The sequence below is a fragment of the Mesitornis unicolor genome, unplaced genomic scaffold (assembly GCF_000695765.1).
Source record: "Mesitornis unicolor isolate BGI_N332 unplaced genomic scaffold, ASM69576v1 scaffold3464, whole genome shotgun sequence".
In the NCBI taxonomy this organism is placed as follows: Eukaryota; Metazoa; Chordata; class Aves; order Mesitornithiformes; family Mesitornithidae; genus Mesitornis; species Mesitornis unicolor.
Window position 1 is genome coordinate 1 of NW_010179243.1, and position 22619 is coordinate 22619.

Below are 22619 nucleotides of genomic sequence, written 5' to 3' on the forward strand. Positions count from 1 at the left end.
ACATTTATGGTATGGAATTGTACTAATTGGTGAGCCTGGGGTGAGCTCCCCTGGGTTTCCGCTTTCCCTAGCCTCTGCACCTGTTTATCTCAAGACCACTGAAGACCTTGAGCATCACATACCAGCTCTAGCTGAAACCTATAACAAAGTGTTATCACTTTGTTCCCATGAAATAGTGTTGTAGTTTTTAGAGAACTGCAGTTTTCCTTAACAGAAAACTGATTCAAATTCTGTCCCAGTAAACCACGACACCAATCCTTATATTCCTAAAGCACTCCCACAGACAAGCAGCAGGCAATTTCAATAGCTGCCATGTCCCATGAAGAACTGGTGAAGTTCCACAGAAAGAAATTTTAAGACCTGGAATTTCCAATTTGCTGCCCCATTGAGAAAAGCTTACTAACAAACCAGAAGAGTGTCAGGTACTCTACCAACTCATCAAGAATAAAAGCCTCAAAGAACTGTCCATTTAAAAGACATCAGCAAGGTACCTGTAAAGAAAGTTAGTATACTATAGCACACGCTACAATTCATATACAGTTTTCTGAAATTAATTTGAGTTTTAATTATTAACACTTGAAGACATTCTGAATATACCAGTTTGGAGGAAGATGGAGAAATTATTTTTTCGTACACATGAATCACAGAATCTTAGGAGTTGGAAGGGACCTTGAAAGATCTGGATCACCTAGACTAGGTCACACAAGAACGCATCCAGGTGGGTTTTGAATGTCTCCAGAGAAGGAGACTCCACAACCTCTCTGGGCAGCCTGGTCCAGTGCTCTGTCACCCTTGCAGTAAAAAAAGTTTTTCCTTATGTTCAAATTGAACCTCCTATGCTCCAGCTTGCTCCCATTGCCTCTTGTCCTGTCATTGGCTGTCACTGAGAAGAGCCTGGCTCCTTCCTCCTGACACTCGCCCTTCACAAATTTATAAACACTAATGAGGTCACCCCTCAGTCTCCTCTTCTCCAAGCTCAAGAGACCCAGCTCCCTCAGCCGCTCCTCATAAGGGAGATGCTCCACTCCCTCAATCATCTTTGTGGCTCTGCACTGGACTCTTTCAAGCAATTCCCTGTCCTTCTTGAACTGAAAAGTAATAGCACAATGAAATATAAATCAAAGTTCCCTTATACTTTAAAAATGAAAATGCCAGCACTTGGTACAGTTAAAACAAATTCAGGCAGACATATTGGCATACACAATTGTGTATTTTACTTACTCAGGTTTCTTAACCAGCAAAGTTTTGATAAAATCCACAGCAGACTCTGATATGAGGTCAAAGTCTTCTCCAGAGTAACTTACATTCATTTGTGATATATTTAAGAATGTTTCTTGTTTATCATCCCCTAAGAAAGGCGATATTCCTGTTAGCATAACATATGCTAGTACTCCAATGCTCCTAAATTAAAAATAAAAAAAGAAAAGCAGGTTTTTTTAAGGTTTTGTGGCGATATTTAAAAATATACTTTTCAGTAAAGCAAGCTATGCTGACCATTAATTTGTTCCACTTACCACATGTCGGTTGCTGTACTGATTGGGTCATAACTCAGAATTTCAGGAGCTATTTGGGGGGGAAAAAAATAAAGTATTTTTTGTCATACGCAGGCATTCTATTGTGGTTATATAGTGCAATAACAGGCACATGGTAAAATTTAATATAAGCCATTTGAAGCATGACAGTCTTTTGAAATAGAGATATTTCTGTTCAAGTAATTGAAAATATTACTATCATTAACTGGTTTTAAGTAAAGCAAATTGTTTTCCTTCTATTGTCGTCCTCAGAAACCAGGCCAGCCTCCTTCCCAATTAAGGAAGCTGTATACAAATTTCTTACAAAAAAATGAGAAATAACCTACATTCCATATTCCAGCACTGAAACCCATACCCATAAAGATACACAACACAACTTGAAAGATATTTTCAGGTACACTTTCAAGGCTTAGAATTATTTGCTCTTAAAAAAAATGAAATTGATACAAACCTCTACAAGCTGAAATATTATATTCAGAGACTGAAGATGTAGTTCTGAACTTTAAATCCAAATAATACTTGCTATCAGGGCTAGCAAGAATCACCTAAAGTGTGCACTCATCTTCAACACAAGCTCACAATCATCACTCATTAGACTGGCAAAGCTTGCCAGTTCTAGCTTTTATAGCAGTACCACATCCAACTAATAACCTGATCTTTCAACACAGTAACTACACGGCCAGCCTGGCATTCACCAACTTGAGGTAGTTTCTCTTTTTCACTCCCCAAAGCCTGGATAGTTCCCTCCTCAGGGCTACATCACTCGTAAAGTAATGACTTACCTACATATTCTGGAGTTCCCATAATTTCTCTTAGTTCCTCGCTGCTCTTCATTATTCTGGAGAGGCCAAAATCTACTATCTTAATGTCTCCCAGAGGGGACTTACTGGTTATTAGAATATTTTGGGGCTGAAAAACAAAAGGAAGAGACTTTCAGAATCAGCCAAATCCAATGTCTATCACACCATAATATTGCATAGTTATTTCAGATCATGAGTAGCAATAATGCATTTCATAACAATACCCAGAATCATTTATTTGATGTTACTTTTTGCCTTTTTTTTTTCCCCACCCGAGGTGACCTTGAAGAGACAGGTAGGCTTAAAAGGAGCAGCAGGATTTTCTGTTTATAACACAGAATCAAACATTTACCTTTACTAGCTTAGAACACGTATGAAACACACACCAGTAGCTATCATTTAACAATAGCATGTAAATACCATCATATTTGTACCTCTGGTCTTTCAAATCACCTTTCTAACCTCCCCTCTCTCCTTGCTTCCTTTCTATAGATGTTATAAAATACCTCCTGTTGAAGGGTGTCCAAGAACATGCAATCATTTTAAAAACCCTGAACACATAAAACTATTTTGACTACACCTGTTTAAAGAAAGCCTGTTGCAACTGACCTGTCTTGTTCAAACAATTGTATTACAGAATACAAACTAAAGAACAGTTTAAAAAGAATACAGCAGCCTGAAAAACAGGTTTAAGAGCATCACCTTTGAATAAACTTGTTTGCTCTGAATCACAGAATCATTAAGGTTGGAAAAGACCTCTAAGATCATCAAGTCCAACCGTCAACCTAACACCACCATGCCCACTAAACCATGTCCTGGAGCGCCACATCCATGTGCTTTTTGAACACCTCCAGGGATGGTGACTCCACCACCTCCCTGGGCAGCCTGTTCCACTGCTTGACCACTCTTTCAGTAAAGAAGTTTTTCCTAATATCCAATCTACACCTCCCCTGGTGCAACTTGAGGCCATTACCCCTTGTCCTTCCACTTGTTATTTGAGAGAAGAGACCAACACCCACCTCGCTACAACCTCCCTTCAGGGAGTTGTAGAGGGTGATAAGGTCTCGCCCTCAGTCTCCTTTTCTCCAGGCTAAACAACCCCAGCTCCCTCAGCCACTCCTCATAAGACTTGTTCTTCAGACCCCTCACCAGCTTCGTTGCTCTTCTCTGATGTGATTAGATCTTGACTGTCATCCTTCAAAGCAACTTTGCAGTCATTAAGATGTTTCTTACCATCTATTTTAAATGCTAGCTCATTTAAAAATAAATCTGAAAACTAACTTCAGGTCACACCAGGTTCTATCATTAACTTCTCTGAATGGTAACTCTGACACTTGACACTACATTCATGCCTCTGGTGAGCACAATTTCCATGAAAATGATGAAGCTTTTATTCATTTACTCATTTATTCATTTACTTAATTTTATTCATTTTATTTACTGAGAACCTGGAACATCTTGCATCTGAGCGGTTGGAAAGCAAAGACAGCAAAGAGTAAGAACACCAAAGCAACTGACTGATAATCCAATGGGATTAACACCAACATTTATACTTTTGCCTTAATCACCAAGCCATTCGGTGATTCATCCCCTAGTCAATCACAAAGGCATGCCTTCACATGAGCAGCCTCACTTTTGAACACTGAAATAAAGCTGTGCAAGACCATGTTAAAAACCTTGGCCCAGTTCTCCATGCCACAGGACCTAAATATAGTCAAGTTACTTTGTTCTTGTAAAGTTAAAGCCATGGTATTTCAAACTAGCTCCATGATGTTGTCAATCTATTTTCTGTTTGCAAATCTATGCATTAAGAACAGCTTTTTTTCCTTCTTCTTACAACCCAGGATCTGGTGGCTGTAGAAAGGCTTTTGGAGTTGCAATTACCATACACTTTATAGTTCACATTTGTTACTCTGTATTTGTATTAGAAAAGCAAACATCCAAAAAAGCTGACCATGCCTCCCTAATTAGCCTCTCAAATGTTCCTCCCAGTGGGAAATTTAGTTACTTTCTGAAGAGGCAAATAGAAAGCATGAGAAAAACATTTGTTCTCTATATTTAAATAAGGAAAAGTTTTCAATGGGAACATTTCATGAAACCCTTAAGCTCTGTATTATAATATTTCAGCAGATAATGTAGCTGCCAGAAGTTGTCTTTTTTAAAAACAATCCTATTACTTACAACACACCTATGCAGAAAAAATCCTGTCTACATTACAACTTGGATCATAATTCTAAAACAATTCATACTGAAATATCAGTCGTTGTTTTGTTTTAAGGAATTATCATGGGGTTCAAGTGAAGTGACAGTCTACACACCAGCATGAAACCTTAAAGAAGCTATAGCTTTAAACTTACCATAGTTTTCAGCTTGACACAATTACGCTAAAGCTTTAAGAAGGTAATTTCCCTGCATCTGTTAAGTTGTTTCTCTTTTGTTTTGTCATTGCTGTAATACACCTAGATTTGCCTAATGCTGATTAGCCCAGAAAGGCAAGAAAGATGCAGGCCACAGGCTTTCCTGGTAGCCATTCTGAAAAGGGCCTTTCACTTTTACCATCGAGCAGTAGTGAAATGGCTAAAGAAAACTGTCAAATGGCAACATTTAAAAACCTTCCCCTCTGCTGCAGTGAGGCTTAAAGGTTCCAGTTTATATCCTCTTATGTTGTGCACTGAAGAAAAACATGAAAAGAAGAAATCCTGTAGGAGAGTGCTGCCTGGAGCAGTCGTTCTCCCAGACCAGGCTATGTCAAGCTCTTTACCCATCTCCATGGTGTACAAGTGGCAGCTAGATCCTCTTCAATCCCACACCTTTTAACATCCTCTTTCATTCCCAACTGCTTTAAGCTTTTACCAAACACCAGTTCAAGATAAGTCAAACACCAAATGATATCGCAGAGAATGGAGTCTTCCCTTACTCTGCATCTTTTATGCACCATTAAGAGGAGATGAAAGACTCCTGACTACAATCTATTCACACCCTGCAAATTAAATAGCATCAACAGAATACTGTCAAGTGGTACTTATTTTGCATTCAGTAGCACTATTTACTCTTCCTCCAAGTCAAAACTGGATTACATGATTGTATCTTGCTATTAAAAATATGCCAACAAATCATCTTTTAGGAGAACTACATTTTTGGAAAGAAATTATCAGGTGGCAACCCTGCTAAGTCATGTCAAAATACTCCATTTTTTTCTGCAGTGTTTAGTCTCGTAGGAAAAATCTTGCATCTTTTAAGGGGGCAGACAGAAGGCAAACCAAGCTAGCTGTCAGTGTCATAGACTTAGTTGATTAGATTTATAATATAAAACTGTAACAAGCTGACAATCACACACCGATAACCATTTTGACTTAAACTTTTCTGGGTGCAAAGCCTGACTTTTTTGAAGGCGCAACATATGGAAGATTCGATAGACATTCCAAAGGTATTTGTATCAGACAGATGAAAGGGAAATCTTCAGAGACCCAGATGTGATAATAGCAGAAGGAAAACATTTCAGCAAGCATTTGTAAACTTTCTGACATTGGCAAACACCTTGCTTACCAGCAGTACACTTTGCACTAGTCTGCCAAATGCTACCCCACAAAACTAAGTATTTAGTAAATTCCATAGTGCTGAAAGCCATTAGGTAATGCAGTATGAGCTACACTATACAACACAAAATGGTTTGAGGCCAGTGGGTTAATAAACACGCAGCAAAAACCAGCGCCCAACTTCATTTTTTATATCCTTGACAAATGGGACTTTTTTCAAGTCTTGCAAGACCTGCGGGTCAATCCAGCTTCTCAAGTAATGGTTTTTAATGCTACAGTTTCTATCATCCTCATTTGCTAATATTCTGAAGACTTCCCTAAATCGCATTTTGCAAAAGACCAATAGCCTCATATATCACGAGAGTAATCAAATTGCAAAGACAACTCCTAATAAGATCCACTTTTCAAAAACATATTGCACACTGCAGTGATGTATAGAAATAATGAACTCTAGGAAATTTGCTCTGCTAATGAAGTTTCATAAGCCAGCAAACCACACAAAATCACAAAATGGTAGGGGCTGGAAGGGACCTCGAAAGATCATTCAGTCCAACACCCTGCCAGAGCAGGATCACCTAGGCTAGGTCACACAGGAACACCTCCAGGCGGGTTCTGAATGTCTTCAGAGAAGGAGACTCCACAGTGTCTCTGGGCAGCCTGGTCCAGTGCTCTGTCACCCTCACAGTGAAGAAGTTTTCCCTTGGGTTTAAGTTAAACCTCCTGTGTACAAGTTTGTAACCATTGCCACTTGTTCTGTCACTGGGCACAACCAAGAAGAGACTGGTCCCATCCTCCTGACGCTTGCCCTTTACATACTTATTAGCATTAATGAGACCTCCTCCTTTCCAGGAGGAACAGACCCAGCTTTCTCAGCCTTTCCTCATATAGGAGATGCTCCAGGCCCCTCATCATCTCAGTGGCTCTGTGCTGGACTCTCTCCAGTAGTTCCTTGTCCTTCTTGAACTGGGGAGACCAGAACTGGATGCAGTAGTCCAGATGTGACCTCACTAGGGCAGAGTAGTGGGGGAGGATAAAAGCAATGCTGGATCATTCATTGAGAACTGAAGATGCTCAATTTTATAACAAGTTTCCTGATCAATTGGAAAGAATTTTTAAGTAAGCTGTTTCAGAATTTTGAAAAAGCCACCTATGTGCAAGCTGTAGTCAGCCCCCAAGTTTGTTTTTGCCATTAAAAGTACTGTAGTCACAGCACAATGCATTTCTGATTACAGATACCCGACTACAAACAAGTATGAATATATATTGTCCACAACAGACATGTTTTAATTTTTACCACTTTGCTTCAAGGAAATTAAACAAACATTTTTGGCCAACCATAAGAGACACCGAGTATCTCATGTAAGCATATTGGGACTTAAAGGAATTCTGACTGCTCATTTTCAGTCCTTCTGAACACTTGCACTCACATCACTTGCTAAAAAATTTCCATTCATTATTTTAGTACAGCTATCAATATTCTACATGTATGACTAAATCAATGGGCTACAGAAAGTTTTAAAGGATTTCAGAGGTAGTTTGAATAAATGGTTGGAAAATCAGGCAGGTGAGATATTTGTGTGCAAATATTAGTCATCTGCCTTAGCTGATGAATGGTACATGATGTACTAGGTTATATATTAATATTTACAGCTTGATACTGGAGTCTAATGGTAGATTTGTATTACTGCCAAAATGCAATTAAGTAAGGATATCAGCAACAGTACATAAGAAATATGTAGTGGCTCACTACATGCTTAGTAAATATGGAAATTGGACATGATGTAAAAAAAATGGAAAACTTTAATGAAATATATTTTTTATATTGTCTTGCTTAGTAATAATAAAGTAGTTCAACCTCAAAATTAGATAAAATTGCATCTTCCATATGAGTGTATGGATGGAAGCTTAAGAAAAGTAACTGCAACTTGCTGCCAATGGCAGATGATATTTTTCTGGATCCCTGTTACAACTCTCTTAAGCATAAACAATACTCTGAATTTCACGGTGACAACTACTTTTCTCTTGATTTGGGTCAAAACTATTTTTCAGTAAGAAAAAAATACTCCAGTAAATCATGACAATTGATATACCAATAGGGCAGTGGCCAACTGGCAGTAAATTAGAAACATTTAAATTAGGTTTTACAGTAATTTAAAAAATATTGAAGTGTTATAAATATATTTAACACATTAATATACTGTTTACCAGTCCTGTATGAACACTTCATTCTGAAATATTACACTTCATACTACCAGTGTCTCTGCCATCCTTCTGCTTCATTAAAACTCAAGTCAGTACAAAACCCAACCTATTTTTAATGGCCATATAATACTCAGACACTTTAATTGCATTTTGGGTAAAACCTGGCACATTTCTGAAGCACTCATTTGTGATTTAAGGTGCAATGCAAATCTACTTTTGACTTCATTCCATTTCACTTAATCATAGAAACCCCACAAGACCTGCAACCCCAATGCCTACTGCATCTGAAAAGTTGAATTCTGTTGTTTGAGAAAAAACTACAGAAAAATTGTGTTAACTACAAATTAGCATTAGTATGACTTATGACCAGTCAGCAGATAAGAAATCTATAAGAAATACAGCAGTAATCTTACCTTTAAGTCAAGATGAACCACATTATTTCTGTGCAAGAATGAAACTCCTTCTAAGATCTGCTTCATAAGTCGTTTAACATCTTTTTCTTTGAAGGCTTCCTCTCTTTCAGCCACACACTGGTCAAAGATTTCACCTCCAGCAGCACTATGGAATAATATGAATTTGATTATTTCAAAGACTAAGTCATAGTCACTTAAGTTAGCGAGGATAGTATTTTCTCCGGTTACCCCGAAGTGCAACATACCAAACCTGACTTTGCACAAATATTGATCCTCATTGATGCATGGCCATCTATTCTGCTTTTGCTTGCTCTTTTCTAATAAATTATATTACCTAGGCACTCCAGGAGACAGAGAGCCATATTCAACAGGGATGTAACAGCAAATGAGAGTTCTACAAAAACAGTGCCTTTGGATTTTAAGCTGAAAGATGGTAGATTTAGATTCAATATAAGGAAGACATTATCTGCTGTGAGGGGTGGTGAGACACTGGCACAGGTTGCCCAGGGAAGTGGTGGATGCCCCCTCCCTGGAAGTGTTCAAGGTCAGGTTGGACAGGGCTTTGGGAAACCTGGTCAGGTGGGAGATGTCCCTGGCCATGGCAGGGGGGTTGGACTGGATGAGCTTTAAGGTCCCTTCCAACCCAAACCATTCTGTGATTCTATGATTATCTATGCTCAGAAAGAACACAAATAAACTCAGTTTTTCATTTTGTCAATACTAACTTCACTGCTATAAGTCCTAGTACCTGAAAATGCCTCATGTTTTATAAAAATTTTTGCCTTCCCAGATATTTTTATTACTGTTATTCAAAATTATCCCTGTGGATTGCCTTACAAGCAAAAAAAATAAGAGGGTTACGTCTTAACTTTTTTTGTTTTATATGCTGGCTTACTTATACAGAAGTACAATTTGATTTATTAAACTAACATTTCTTTTAAAAAAGAAAAGTCTATTAAATAATTATTTTTCTTCATCCTGTATCAAGAATAAAATGAGTTTCTATTTCATCACTATTCGTACTTTAATTCCTCTAGAAAAATTGCATATGCTTGACACTATCATATCTTTCTTGAGCACATTTTTATTTAATTAAAGGAAAAATCAATATTTCAGCTTTGAACAGTATTCAGGTATTAGACATTTTTCAAATTTACACTGGATAGCATATTCTAATACTTTAAAACTCTTAAAAAGCAACATCAATTGGATCTTCAAGACAGGGATAGAAAAATGGCTACTGTAATCAATAAAAGTAACTTTCTACTTTAAGAAAGCCTTACTGTGTAACTTGGAAGAATCATTTAATTCCTCATAGCAATAAATTATAATGCACATACAGTGATAAAACCTACTACCAAATTTGCCAACATGATGTGTTTTATAGCAACAACCCTGGAATTTGCTGGTATAGCTCTGCCACTTAAAATAAGCAAACAGTACTTCTGCTATATAATTGTATGTGAATATTGGGGGATTGGACTAGATGATCTTTTGAGGTCCCTTCCAATCCCCTAACGTTCTGTGAAATAGTACTTATACCCTAAAACTGCTGTTAACCAGTGATCACACTTCATTTTTAACAGACGCAGCTGAAAAATCAGCAACAGGGTAGGGCTTATAAAGTCCTGTTTGCTACATGTCTGTTTGGCAAACTTCTGTTAGAATTAAGTCACATTAATAAATAAATTAACATTGAAGTAGGCACCAAGCTAAAATTTAAGCTACCTAGAATTTTAATACTACACAAAGTTTCACATGCAACGTTTCATTTTTCAATTAACTTTGCTATTTAGGATGCAGACAGAACAACTATTTCCAGACAACTCATTCTACTCCAGAATCACCACATGCAAACAAGTAACTAGTGCCCCTTCACAAGAACACAGGGAAATGTGTTACTGCAGGACTGTTTTGGGCATTGTTGCTGTGGAGTGAGCTTAATCGAGTCCCTTCAGCACACCAGTCAGCGAGCTGTGAGCCAACCCAGTCATAAGTGGTTGGAAGTACAACGTCAAAATAAACTCCAGAAAGACTCTCCCGCACACCTATGCCAAACTTGCCAAGCTCCTTAACAGTTCTTTCAACTCAGTTATTTTGTATTCTCTAGCTAGAGTTCAGGGGGAAAAAATTAATCAAAACACAGAAGGGATTAAAATACCTGCTAGGAAAGTATTACGGGCTTGTCCTTGTTATTATTTCCATATACATGTAGACAAGGAGTTCTATGGTGTTTATAACAACATTTACCCATTTTTCCTCTAAAAACAGATTTTGCATTAAGCTGTAGCTTTTCTAATGGTCATTATGAAATAAGAACTTTGCAAACCACTGGGCACCCCCACCCACCTCCACAGAAAATGTTCCTAGGGGATAAAAGCAAAGAATTGTCCTTAGGACAAGCAATTCTTTAGGAAAAGAAGTCATCTTAATCTGAAAAGAAACAGGGTAAGGAAATATTTAAAAGCACGACATTTTGAAATCCAGTGTTACTTAGAATGCATTATTTCTCTGGTACACACACCCTTAGCTAGGTGTATGAAAAAATGTGAGACTTAAGGATTTTTTCCAAACTTAAAAGCTATGGCAACCAGATTTCTTTAGCTACTTTAATTTATTTACAAAAATACTGCTGTGCTATTAACTTCTCTATAGTTTCAAGTAAAATCCAACTGCTCTTCAATCCAGAAGCATGCTGATGTTTCATTACTACTTATCAGCATAAATAAGCTAGATGTCATTTGGAAGTCTGGAGCATTAATCTTGGTTACTATTATGTTGACTTTAAATTCAATGGAGACTGCTTATCCTCCTTCAAATGTATCTTAACAATGCACTGCTCAAAATTCGGCATCCTACTTCTTTCAAGTGCACTTACAACACTAACATAGTCCTTTACCCCATCATTAGAAAAATGTTGAACAAATTATTTCAGTGCACCTGAAAAAAATTTAACACTCCCACAGCTGTAATGGATCAGACATTAGGACAGTCTTCTGAAAGACTCAGAAGTACAAAACCTCAGAGTACAGATACACTCCTAGAATACACTTCATTTCAAATGCTAAGTAAGACCATAGACAATCTGCAAGGGTTAAAAATTTACTTCCTGAATCATGCTGTGTCAAAAACCTCTCTTGAAAGGGTTAGCTCTGGAAGATAAATGAAAACTCATCTGCTTTCTGTAAACAGAGCTTATATTACAAGACACCAAGGCAGTTGTAACATTATCAGCCAAGGTTCACGTTCACTACTGTTGCCAGCCATATGCTCCTTTCCTTGGCTAGCCATACCATTAGACAGTAAGCAAGCAAATGAATTTACTGAGAATTTTTCCAGTGTAAGTCTACCATAACATACTAATGTCCCCAAAGCCCAAGAAAACTCTATCAGATGAGATGACATATGGGAAAAGCAGCATCCAAATGCATTAACTTGTAGACACTGTTCTTTTAAGTTTTTGTTTATCAGACAAATGCATCTTTTTTGTTTGGTTATTTTGTTTGTTTGGTTTTTGTTTTGGTTTGTTGGTTTGGTGTCATGTCCCCCCCGCCCTTAACTTTTCCAAACAGGCAGCCCAGGTATCCAATCAGGTATCTAATAGTATTTGAGAAGTTTTCCCTAAAACTTTTTGAGGGGCTCCAGTCTTGATTTGAGACTGCCATCTAGAACAATTTTGTTAATGGTTAACAGACACAATGCAAACATTGGAGCCACACCACCAGTAAGTAGGACTATAAGTAGCATCCAAAATGATACAAGTAGTAACATTGTCCAGGTCCAGAAAACTATAGGTAAAAACAGCACTTCATCCAGCACATCAAATAAATCCTGACTGTGTCTTCAAGATGATAAAGACAATTTTTTTTTTATTTTTTAAAGTAATAGAACTCTACTATATCTGCACAAGACCTTAACAGGCAATAAGTCAGTTCAGGGACTCTTCACAAAAAATACTTAATGGCTCAGATTTTTAAGTTATCCATACAGGCTCCCACTAATTTAATCTATCCCTTCCATAGATGTATAAACGCATGGTGGTGAGCACTTATAAAAACCACAGTTCTTAAGCATCAGATGCACTGTTGTTCTTTCTTTCAAAAGAAATAGGAAAAAGCCAGGTAGGTTGCATGCAAATATTGAGCACAAAAATTACAAATTCGCTTTTGTTTTCCTTTTATAGCTGATGTATCAGGTTTCCCAGACTGTATCACTACCTTCTGCAGTAAAAGTCCATTTTTTTTTTTCATTCATTCCATTTTCACTGAAATACAGGAACATGACTAACCCACAGATTAATGCCAGGCTTTACCTACTACTCCTTCAGACTTCCCCTTTAACTCCTACTGAAACCCTCTGTTTGAGGTCTTGTGCCAACAAAGAGAAGTCAGAGACTGCTGTCAGGGTGGATGCCAACAGCCATCAGTTCGCTATCCTGCAGTTGAAGCCAACACTGTAATGCTTCATTGCTCCCCATTGCTTACCACTTAATATTAACAGGCAGCAGCAAATTCTAAGTTTGTTTGCTGTTAAAAATAGATACAGCTTGAAAGACAAACCTCCACATAACATTAATATTTATCTTCATGAAGGCAAAGCACCTGTCAACCCTTATGACAGGTTCAACATCAAGACAAGAAACTTCAAAACCTCAACAGATATAAAGTTAGTGGCCAACAATTATGTTTTTCTCCCTCCCAAGACAAAGATCAAGACACACAGACCATCAAGCTTAATACAAACTGAAATGCTCTAGAGAAGCTTGCAGTCTAGATATGTTCTTTAATCCTCCACATACAGAATGTCAGAAATTTACTAACATTCATACCTGTTTTGTTGCAACACGTCTCTGGAACATGCTAAATTAAAGCAGCAGCCAGACATATTTGCTGAAGTCAGGCAAAGACAGTTTCTGTAATTTACAACTCTCAACCAACCATTTATCTGAAGCGAGGTATGATTGATGCATATAAAAACAGTTATGTTGCCAATTACTGAACAACCTGGTGACGGCTGAACAACCTAGTTTATACATTGGATTAAAAATATTTTGCAACTGTAAGAGAACTGAGTTCTGAAAGAAAATTAGCAATTCTGCATTAAAATTATAAAAACCCCATTGCTCATATCAGGCTTTGGATTCTACCACTCGTCTTATATCCCTGTGAGATCCAGAAATTTAAGCTGTGGTCTAGCATGTGTTTATGAGTCTTCAAAAACAGCAGTTAAAGCTCCAGAAGCTCTGTCACACCTTTGCATTATAACAGATACCTGAATATTGCAGAAATCTTTAATTCCATAATGGCACAAGGAAGTTGGAAAAAAAAAAATCTATTCTAGAAGAAAGTTTACCTTAGCAGACAGTCTCATTCCATTTCACTGTACTTTAAAGATACAGTTTCTTCTTACTTCTAAACACGATCAAATTGGGACACAATATTTCTCACCATTTCTTTTTGGTATCAAGCAAGAAGAGAGCTGTACAAACTAAATTTATCTTAGCAGACAGGTTAAGTCACTTCTGAACTCTTAAGACTCACTGTTCCTCTCCTAATTATTTACGATCCACAGAGCTTGAACAGGATCTCAACTGAGTTAATTAGCAACAAACATTTGACAGTCTCTTGGATCCTAGATGTCAAATATCTAAGCCACTGGCATATTAGATGAACAGTCTCAACAGCTGCAGAAACACCCATCTGGACAAAGTTGACGGGGGAAAAAAATACACAGGCAAATGTAGAGTCACAAGTTAAATGTCGTTTGAAAGAAACTATTCCAGGTCTGAATCCTCGTACTTTTTTTTCTTCCCCAAAACAATTACAAGCTTTTCATTGTAGGTGATAGGGGGTTTGATAGTTTCTTTTTAATGATGACATTGCTTTCAATACCTTTTTCATAACTGGTAAAAAAAAAAATCCCACATGGATTTCACCCCACCTTTGTGACTGTCAACAAAATAAACTTCAGTTTTTGAACAGATACTCCTTGCTGTTTTTCTTCTTCCTCTTTTACAAGTAGGGAGTGCACACAGCTTGTATTTCACTAAGGATTTTTTTAACTACATAAATTATAGATCATCTTTGAAATACACTACAGAATTGGAAATACTTATTATAATCTGCAGTAGTTGCAAGAAGCTACACGCGCTCTTGTAATACTGATTTCCTTAGCAATGCTTTCTGAACCCAAGCAAGTATAACAGGCAAACAACAAAACCTTTTCACATTATTCATATTGACACAGCATTTTTACATTATTAGTTTTAAGCATATACTAAGGAAACTTATTCAAGAAGTATTACTAGTACTTACTATTCCAGGACTAAAATCATCTCAGTTGCAGTTTCATAAACTTCATGCAAGTTAATGACCCAAAGGTTGCATTGTGCCAGCTCAAGGACTGCAATTTCATGAATTATTTCCATCCGACAGTCTTGGCCCTTTCTTCTTTTTCTCATGAACTTTGCTGCAAACTCTCTTTCAGTGTCTTTCTGGATACACTTCTTCACCACTGCAAATTTTCCTCTGAAATGAAAGAAGAATTTTAAGTTAAAAATAAGTCCCTTAGTGACAACATTAGTATTACCCTTATAACTTAACATTACAGGAAACTTGAACTAAATCACTATTAATGAATACATTTAAAGTATGTTCCAAATTTAGAAAGATGCCTCGCTGAGTGATAATCCCTATACTTAAGCTAGGAACATCACAAGACAGAATGTAATTTAACCTTCATTAAAAATAAGGACTTAAAAACTATCAATTCAAGGAATGTGGATTTCAAAAGTACAGAATAAACAAGCTGTGTTAGTTTACAGGATTAAGGTATCCTCAAACCTTTCATTAAAGAGGCCAGCAGAAACAAAAGTGTATAAACAGGCAATTTATGCTTTCTGTGACTGTGTCACAATAACCTAAGTAAATGCCCAACTCTTGTTTCCTGAAGTACCCCATCATATTCAAGGCAACAGCAACCAGCAACACTTACTGAACAACTGCTCAAAATCCTGCTCCATTTGCCATGCAATATCCAGCCTCCGTTCCGCATTTTCAAAGACGGTACTTTATGTTTTCACTATAATACATCTCAAATGATAACAGCCAGAATTTGACTATTCAACAGTTCTCAGAATTCCTTCTACATGAGGGTGGTAGGCCAGTGGAACAGGTTGCTCAGAGAGGTGGTGGAGGCCCCATCCCTGGAGATACTCAAGGTCAGGTTTGATGGGGCTCAGAGCAACCTGATCTGGTAACATTGTCCCTGCTCACTCCAGGGGGGTTGGACTAGATGATCTTCAAAGGTCCCTTCCAACCAATACATCCTACTATTCTACAATTCTCAGTCTCACTATATAAGTAAGGAACATGGATCATTAAAAAAAAAAAAAAGGCAGCTTGCCCAACATAAAGCTAACAAATTTTTTGCAACCACGATAATGCGAATACAAACACATACTGAGCAGAGCTGAGCATAGTGCTTAACCCATGTTAACGAGCGTCACTTCTGACAAAACACTCAACCCATGAGGTGCAGCAAGCCAGAAGGCTGGCTAAAACCACACTGCAGCGCTGACGTCAGAGGACTTCACCCACAGCATTTTAGACTGAAGCATCTGCCCTAAACTTCCTTGCAATAAAGTCCCACATCACCCGCTCTACTTGGCTCCATTTATACCATATGGATTTTTAGACTGAAAATGTCTACTAACTAATATCTGTCATCTAATGCAATGATGAATTCTCATGCTTTGAAGTATAGCAATCTTTTTTTAGTTCTTACCATATAGGTGTAATTTTATTTTATTTTTTTTATTTAGATGTAAAAGGTTCCTTATAAAGCTGCAGGAATAGCTTGGAGATCTTGATTTTGGTTCTTAACTTATTGTAGGGTTGCTGAAACCAAAATAAGAATCCTCATCTGGTTTGGAATACAGTTACATGGGTTTTGCCTCTCCTACCTCCAAGCTGAAGATCACAGGATTAGCTAATTCAGCTCATGCCAAAATTTTCACTCTCCTAGCTCCTAACCTATTGGCAGACTCACATTTCCATGAAATGTAACTGCTAAAACAAGCTGTGGTCAACTTGTTTTTAATAGGCATTTGTTTCAAGATTACCCAGTCTAAATGAATTAAGTAAGTCAAATAAGCACCCACAAAGTGGGTATTTGCTAGGCAATCTCACTAAAATAATCTGACTTCTAACCACTGATACAGTCACAGTTATTCCTCTAGGAATAATATTTTGCATAAGCACACATTATCTACAGCACAATAAGTATTAAGACCAGATTGGAGCACAGCCCAGATGGCTGTGAAGGTAGACAAACAGTGAGAACATGCCTTCAATGTCTTGAATCCAATTTTTTGGAAAAAAGTTCTTAATTACTAATATACACATTAAGAGAAATTTTGCTTTGCAAATGCATGAAAATAATATTAAAGGATTTTGTAGCACTATGAAGATGTGGTCAAAAGATCACTATAAAAATGCATTAATTGCTACAGAGTTACCACAGAACACCACAGGAGGAACTGACAGATAAAGCCTTGAACAAAGCCTAACAACCTGCTAGGTGCCTGGTACACATCTATCAAAAACCATATTGGAAGAAATAACAAATGCATACAGTACAGACAACTCATAAGAAAACATAGGAATGTGCTAATGATGGTCCTGATCCCAAAAACATTCCAAGGATAATGTTTCTTTTAGGTAGATTTCTAGGATGTTTGTGACATTAGTGGTGCAGCGACAAGTATAAACATCCCTCCAGTACTGCAATCCTAACCACGACGGAAAGCAACCTTCCCTATGCAGCCAGTGTAAAGGGTTTTAAGTTATTCCAAACAAAGACATCCATCTGCACAATTCATGTACAATATAAAGCTGTGCATTTATTGAACATGTTAAAATCCTTGCTGAAGTTTTTAGCACCAAAACCAAAAACAGCACAGGAAAAAAACCCATAGTGACTATGCTGATAAGAAAAACAACAGATAAAAATAAACTGAGACTAACAGATAAGCCCTTTAACAGCAAGTTATTTTAATATCCAATAGATACTAAGCCTTTATACCTAAAGCCTAGACCCCTGGGTTCGGCCTTGTCTGCTTTTCTTAAATAGTCTCTGAATGTAGACTCTCTTTTGGCTGAATGTCGCCTCAGAACAGAGTCAAAAGCCTTTAATTCTAGCACTGGTGAAGGACCTAGAGAAAGGAGTTTAGAGAAGTCTGAAATCTCTATAATACAGCTTTTGAGCAGCACAGTATTGTTTTGCATGGCATACAAAATCTATCAGGTAGCAAGGTAATTAGCCTGATGAGTACCAATGTCGCCGACCATCGCAAATGAGTCACTATGGAAATAAAGCAGCGCTCATGGGGCAGCAGGAGCCACCACTGTGTGTGGCCACGCATGTCCTGTTTAGCTGAGCTGACCAGAAGCCTGGCAGGTGACATAATGAACAGGACAGGTTACACAGGAGTGCAGCTGGCTGACAAACACTCTTAGCTGTTTAAGACCAAGAATCCTGCCCAGATTCCTGATGGCTATACCTATAATTACAGCTGTTACAACTACTGCCTGTAGAACTCACCTTTTCTGAGTACAACCCCAAAAAAAGATCAAACTTGACAAACCTGATGTTTATAACTAATAGAACTAACTACTGTGTAGCCATCCAGATCCATGTCTGAGAATTTCAGAGCTAGGATCCAAAGACACTGTCCACTCTATGGTTAGGCCAAAGAGAAATCTCTAAAGAAATTCTTTTTGATAGAGACAGAATAGTGGACAAGACAGTAAACAAGCTTTCCCATAGAGTACACATTGCAGGTGCTTTATCTTTGCTTTTCTTAAAATCCTGCTTTTCACAACTCCTTATTAAAAAATCTATTAAATAGCAAAAACAGTATTAGAATAGAGCACTGTTAGTTTAGCTGCACTGATAAGAGCAAGCAGTAGAACACTGCAATGAAGGAAGAACAATTTTCAGAGGAAATAGTTGATGTTAATTTCCAGTTAAAAAATGACTACCAGTCATTCAAACACAAACAAAAATGCTTTGAAGGGAAACATGAATAGGAACCTAGAAGTAGTTCTCAGTCCTTGCAAGAGTCTCATTCAAGAATTATGATTTAAGATAAATCATAACTTATTACAAAGAAGCTCAATGTCATCTTTACAGATTGCCAGCAGAATTAGCATTGTTTCATCTGGCATACATGATGGCTGAAAGCAAAAGCCTCAAATCACAAATCAAATGTCAAATCAGATAAGGAAGAACATTTATGTCACACCAGTTAGTTTTGGTTGTCTTAGTCTCAGAAGTACAGAGAACTAATGTTACTTTAGTGATTATTTTAAAAGTGACCTATAAAACCCTGTCACTGTAACAAAACAAGGAATAAATGCAACTCCTGTGAAGGTATTTGAAAATATATACATATTTAGAAAACTCTTCTGAGATCCACAAAACTATACACAATTTATTACATAACTCATACCAAACTTTTTCCTAACAAGGGAGGAGTGCTGTTTATACAATTTTTGATTTCCAAACAGCAACATGTGGGGAGGCTCCATTTCCGATGTTCATGAATACTTCGCTCAACTTATTCTCAAATGGTGGAACCAGCTACTTGCAACTCTTCATTTTCACCTCTTTTTCACTCTCACTTAGTTCCACAGCTGTTTTACCCTAGCTACACAGAAAGCACCCGAGGACAGAAGTGCAAGAGCACATGCATTCTTACTGATGCACAACACTGTGCAAGTGTCTAGCATGCACATTACTGAAAGCTACCTGAGAAATAAGAAAGCTCATGTCCAAGTTTATGGAAAAAAAAATACAAGACATGGGTTATCTGCACATGAAACTACAATTAGTTAGGAGGGTTTTTTTGTTGAGAAAAAGAGCAAAGCAACTAAATACAATTATACTAGACTCTTAAGGAAGCTCAGGTAATACAAAAGATATTGTTCCCCATTTTGTAGTACAATTATGGCTTACACACAGATAGTATGGGGAAGAAGAGTTAAGCAATTGGTGCCTTGTCCTCTGCAGACGTTACACTATTTCAAACTAACTTAACTCAAGCTAGCACCATCTGAAAATGCTTAAGTCTGAGTGAGTTGATGAGAAGTGGCACCCTTAAAACATCCATCAGAGGTAAGCTTGATTTTAAACATTATGCAGGTGAAGACCTGTACGAGAACATTCTGATTTTGTGACAGTAAAATTAATAAGGCTGTGAAGACTAGCCCAAAATTTATTTTATTAAAATATCCTGCCATTTCCATGTCATCTTAAGTAACTTAAGATCACTTCCTTTCCAGAGTAGCCATTATAACCAAGTGCTTTCTGTTTTTCCCAAATTAACTTGGCTTTCCCGGCAGCTGTATTTTGGTAGAGTTGCAAATGCCTGTTCAGCTATCAAATGAGGCAGCAGCCTTTTGAAGCACACAAGCTTTGCATTCTCAAAGCAGTTTTTTCCCTGCGAGCAGAACTAATGAAGCCCAATTTCCTTTGGCTTTGCACCCACATCCTTCCAGTGACACTGCGACCAGGTTCCTCCCAGGCTCATCTACAGCTTTCAGCAATACTTCCCCAGGACTTCCACCTCCAATATGCCCCAGCCCCAGTACCTTTTCCCTGCACTGCTCAAACTATGCGGCCTCAACCTTTTCCTATGTTCCCCCCTCTTCCCACCGCCTCCACACATCAGTGACAAGGGGACAGAGGCCCCAGGCACCATGGTGACTTCAACACACATGTGCTGACTGACTGGGTCAGACACCAAAGAGCACACAAAGCTGCTAAGTCCATGCAGTGGCCTTGCTCTCAGCAACAGGGCTAAATCTGCTTTCCTGTCTCTCCCTGCTGTCAGTTTTAAACTCAGCTTACAGAAATGTTGTTATTCTCAAAGCCTCAATCTAAGGTTCAGCTTTTAAATCACTTCCCTTATTCTGGGCAGTGGGATGGATGAATACAGAGGGCATAAACATTTTTCACTAGCAAATTCAGCTACCAAATTTGAATTAAAACAGACTATGTTGTGTGCCCAAGGACTGCTTTTCATCTGATACAAACACCTGTTCTATCTGGGCACTAATTAATCCAAGTCCTTTGTAAAAATAAACTCTACCTATAAGTAGAGACTTACTTTATGAGCAGGTAACGTGAGACGAATTCTGCTGAAATACGAATTCTGCTGACCCTACATGATCGATAAAATGACAGAGACAGTTACAGGTGGCAGGTAAACTTTCCATTTACCACCTATGCTTTGTGAGGATATCGCAAAAAAATTGTTTTTAATGGGAGTACTTGAGCTGAGGTATCCACTGTTTTATGGATGTAGTAAAAAACCCACAATACTGTTGAATAAAAAAACCACCAAGAACATGCACTCAAACATATAGATATCTATATTCTAAGAGAGAAAAATAGTGAAAACTTTTGTGACACTTAGGAGAGAAAAAGGTAATCTGAACCAAAATAAAAAGCAAACCAAGCACTTAGAACAGTCACTTAACTCCTTTTACCATAGCTACAGTAGGTGCAAAACCACAACCATCAAGCAAAGGTCATCTGTAAATGTAGTTCTGGTCAAAAATGACCCCACACAAAAAGCCAGGCTGAGATTTACTTGTTTAAACTGCAGACTAACATTTGCTGTATTACTTAGTTCTTGTTCATAGTGTAAAGCTAATCATTTCAGTTGTACTTTTCTGTGCCACCTTCACCCAGTCTATTTTCCAATTAAGTCAATGCACATCACTCAGCTCTAAGAGAAGCTCTCACTCCGTGGAAGAACTGCAGAATATTTTCTGAAAAAGCCATCTCATCTTTAAATTAAAAAATCCCAAGCAGCAGTGATACCAGGACATCCTGTGCCACACTACTGCTACGCCTGGACTGTCGCTTAGAATTTAGCCTGTTTTGTAACCTGCATTTAGCTTCAGTTTCCAGGCCCTGGACATTGCAGTCACATAATGCTAAAAAACCATTTCTTACTTTATGGGATGTTTCTCCCACCTGCTTCCCATGTGAATGCTTTAGGCCACTATGTTGAAACAGGCATTATTCTATTGGTACATCAGAGTTAGTAAGTGAGCATTAAGCTGACACCTAAGCAACTTAAAAAATTGTTAGAGGTACTTAAGGGCAGCTCCGTTTGCTTTGAAACTCTTCTTTCCTCTTGAGCTCTAAAGGGGTTGTGTTTGCTACTGTATAAACTGAACTACATAGCTAGTATAGCTTGCAACAGAACATACGTTAAGGAGTGTATCTTGTCATGTATCCTGTGGGATTTCATCTTACCTTTTTAATTGGAATACTCTTTAGATAAAGCACATGTGATTGCGAGTAAGAATACTGTCGTTCTTTCTATAAATGGCAGAACTTCAGATAAAACTATTGGTTTAGTGGTGCTGAAATTCCATACATAAAGTTTTGAGATGCAAAAACCTTTTAACAAGACTTTCTGCCACAAACCTTGCTTGCTATCAGACAGGTGTTGAAAATATGCATTGATTAAACCTCATCCACTTTCACACCCAAGTTTTTTTAATCAGCCTTTTAATTCTTTAAAAAGTTCCACCATTAGATTATTCTCAAGCATATGCTACCAGGAACTAGCCTCCTCTAAATTTGTTTTTGCCCATGTCAAAGCTTAAGAAAAATCAAACCACAGCGGGCAGTGGAAATCTAGAGCAACACTCTGCTCCACACCGGCTCCTGGGGAAGAGCGCAGTGTCTTCCCAGGCAACTCAACAAGGCTGAGGATGACTTATTCAGGAGAACGACAATCAGCCCCAGCAGACAGCAGGGGTTCAGCTGCGCTGACAGCTGCCCCCTAACACGTCTTCCAGCCAAACCAAACACTGCCCGGCGAGCGCGATGGGCACGACCTCGGAGCTGACCCATAGTTGGGCTAAGCCAGCAAAGAATGCCCCTAAACGCAGGTCTAGCACTGCCAGGGCAGCGATCCTCATTGCTCCCCTCCTTCCTCCCACTATCATCTAGTGCTGCTCAAACAGGGCAGCGGAGCAAGGGGCCAGGCGACCGCCCGCCCGCAACTCCCTGCGATAGGCAGCGAGAGCGAAGAGACACAGAGCAGAGAGA

The 22619-nt window shown here is 38.2% G+C and overlaps 1 protein-coding gene across 1 annotated transcript; it reads right to left on the reverse strand.

Moving 5' to 3' along the window:
• Window positions 1-1217: 1217 nt before the first annotated feature.
• Window positions 1218-22489, reverse strand: STK17A (serine/threonine kinase 17a). Its single transcript, XM_010182693.1, has 7 exons — window positions 22356-22489; window positions 20769-20836; window positions 14798-15008; window positions 8484-8628; window positions 2315-2441; window positions 1515-1563; window positions 1218-1401 (listed from the first exon to the last, which is right to left on the reverse strand). The coding sequence occupies exons 1-7, from the start codon at window positions 22487-22489 to the stop codon at window positions 1218-1220; spliced, it is 918 nt and encodes a 305-aa protein (XP_010180995.1).
• Between the last annotated feature and the right edge of the window lie 130 nt (window positions 22490-22619).

What these genes read in the sequence shown, in the direction of transcription:
- STK17A (XM_010182693.1), bottom strand. Translation starts at nt 22,489, where the DNA reads ATGAGGATCGCTGCCCTGGCAGTGCTAGACCTGCGTTTAGGGGCATTC. An exon ending in ATGATTTTAGTCCTGGAATA is followed by an intron (nt 8,629 to 14,797) that starts GTAAGTACTAGT and finishes ATTATTCCATAG; the next exon opens with TGCTGCTGGAGGTGAAATCT. An exon ending in TGGTTCATCTTGACTTAAAG is followed by an intron (nt 2,442 to 8,483) that starts GTAAGATTACTG and finishes TTTGTTTTTCAG; the next exon opens with CCCCAAAATATTCTAATAAC.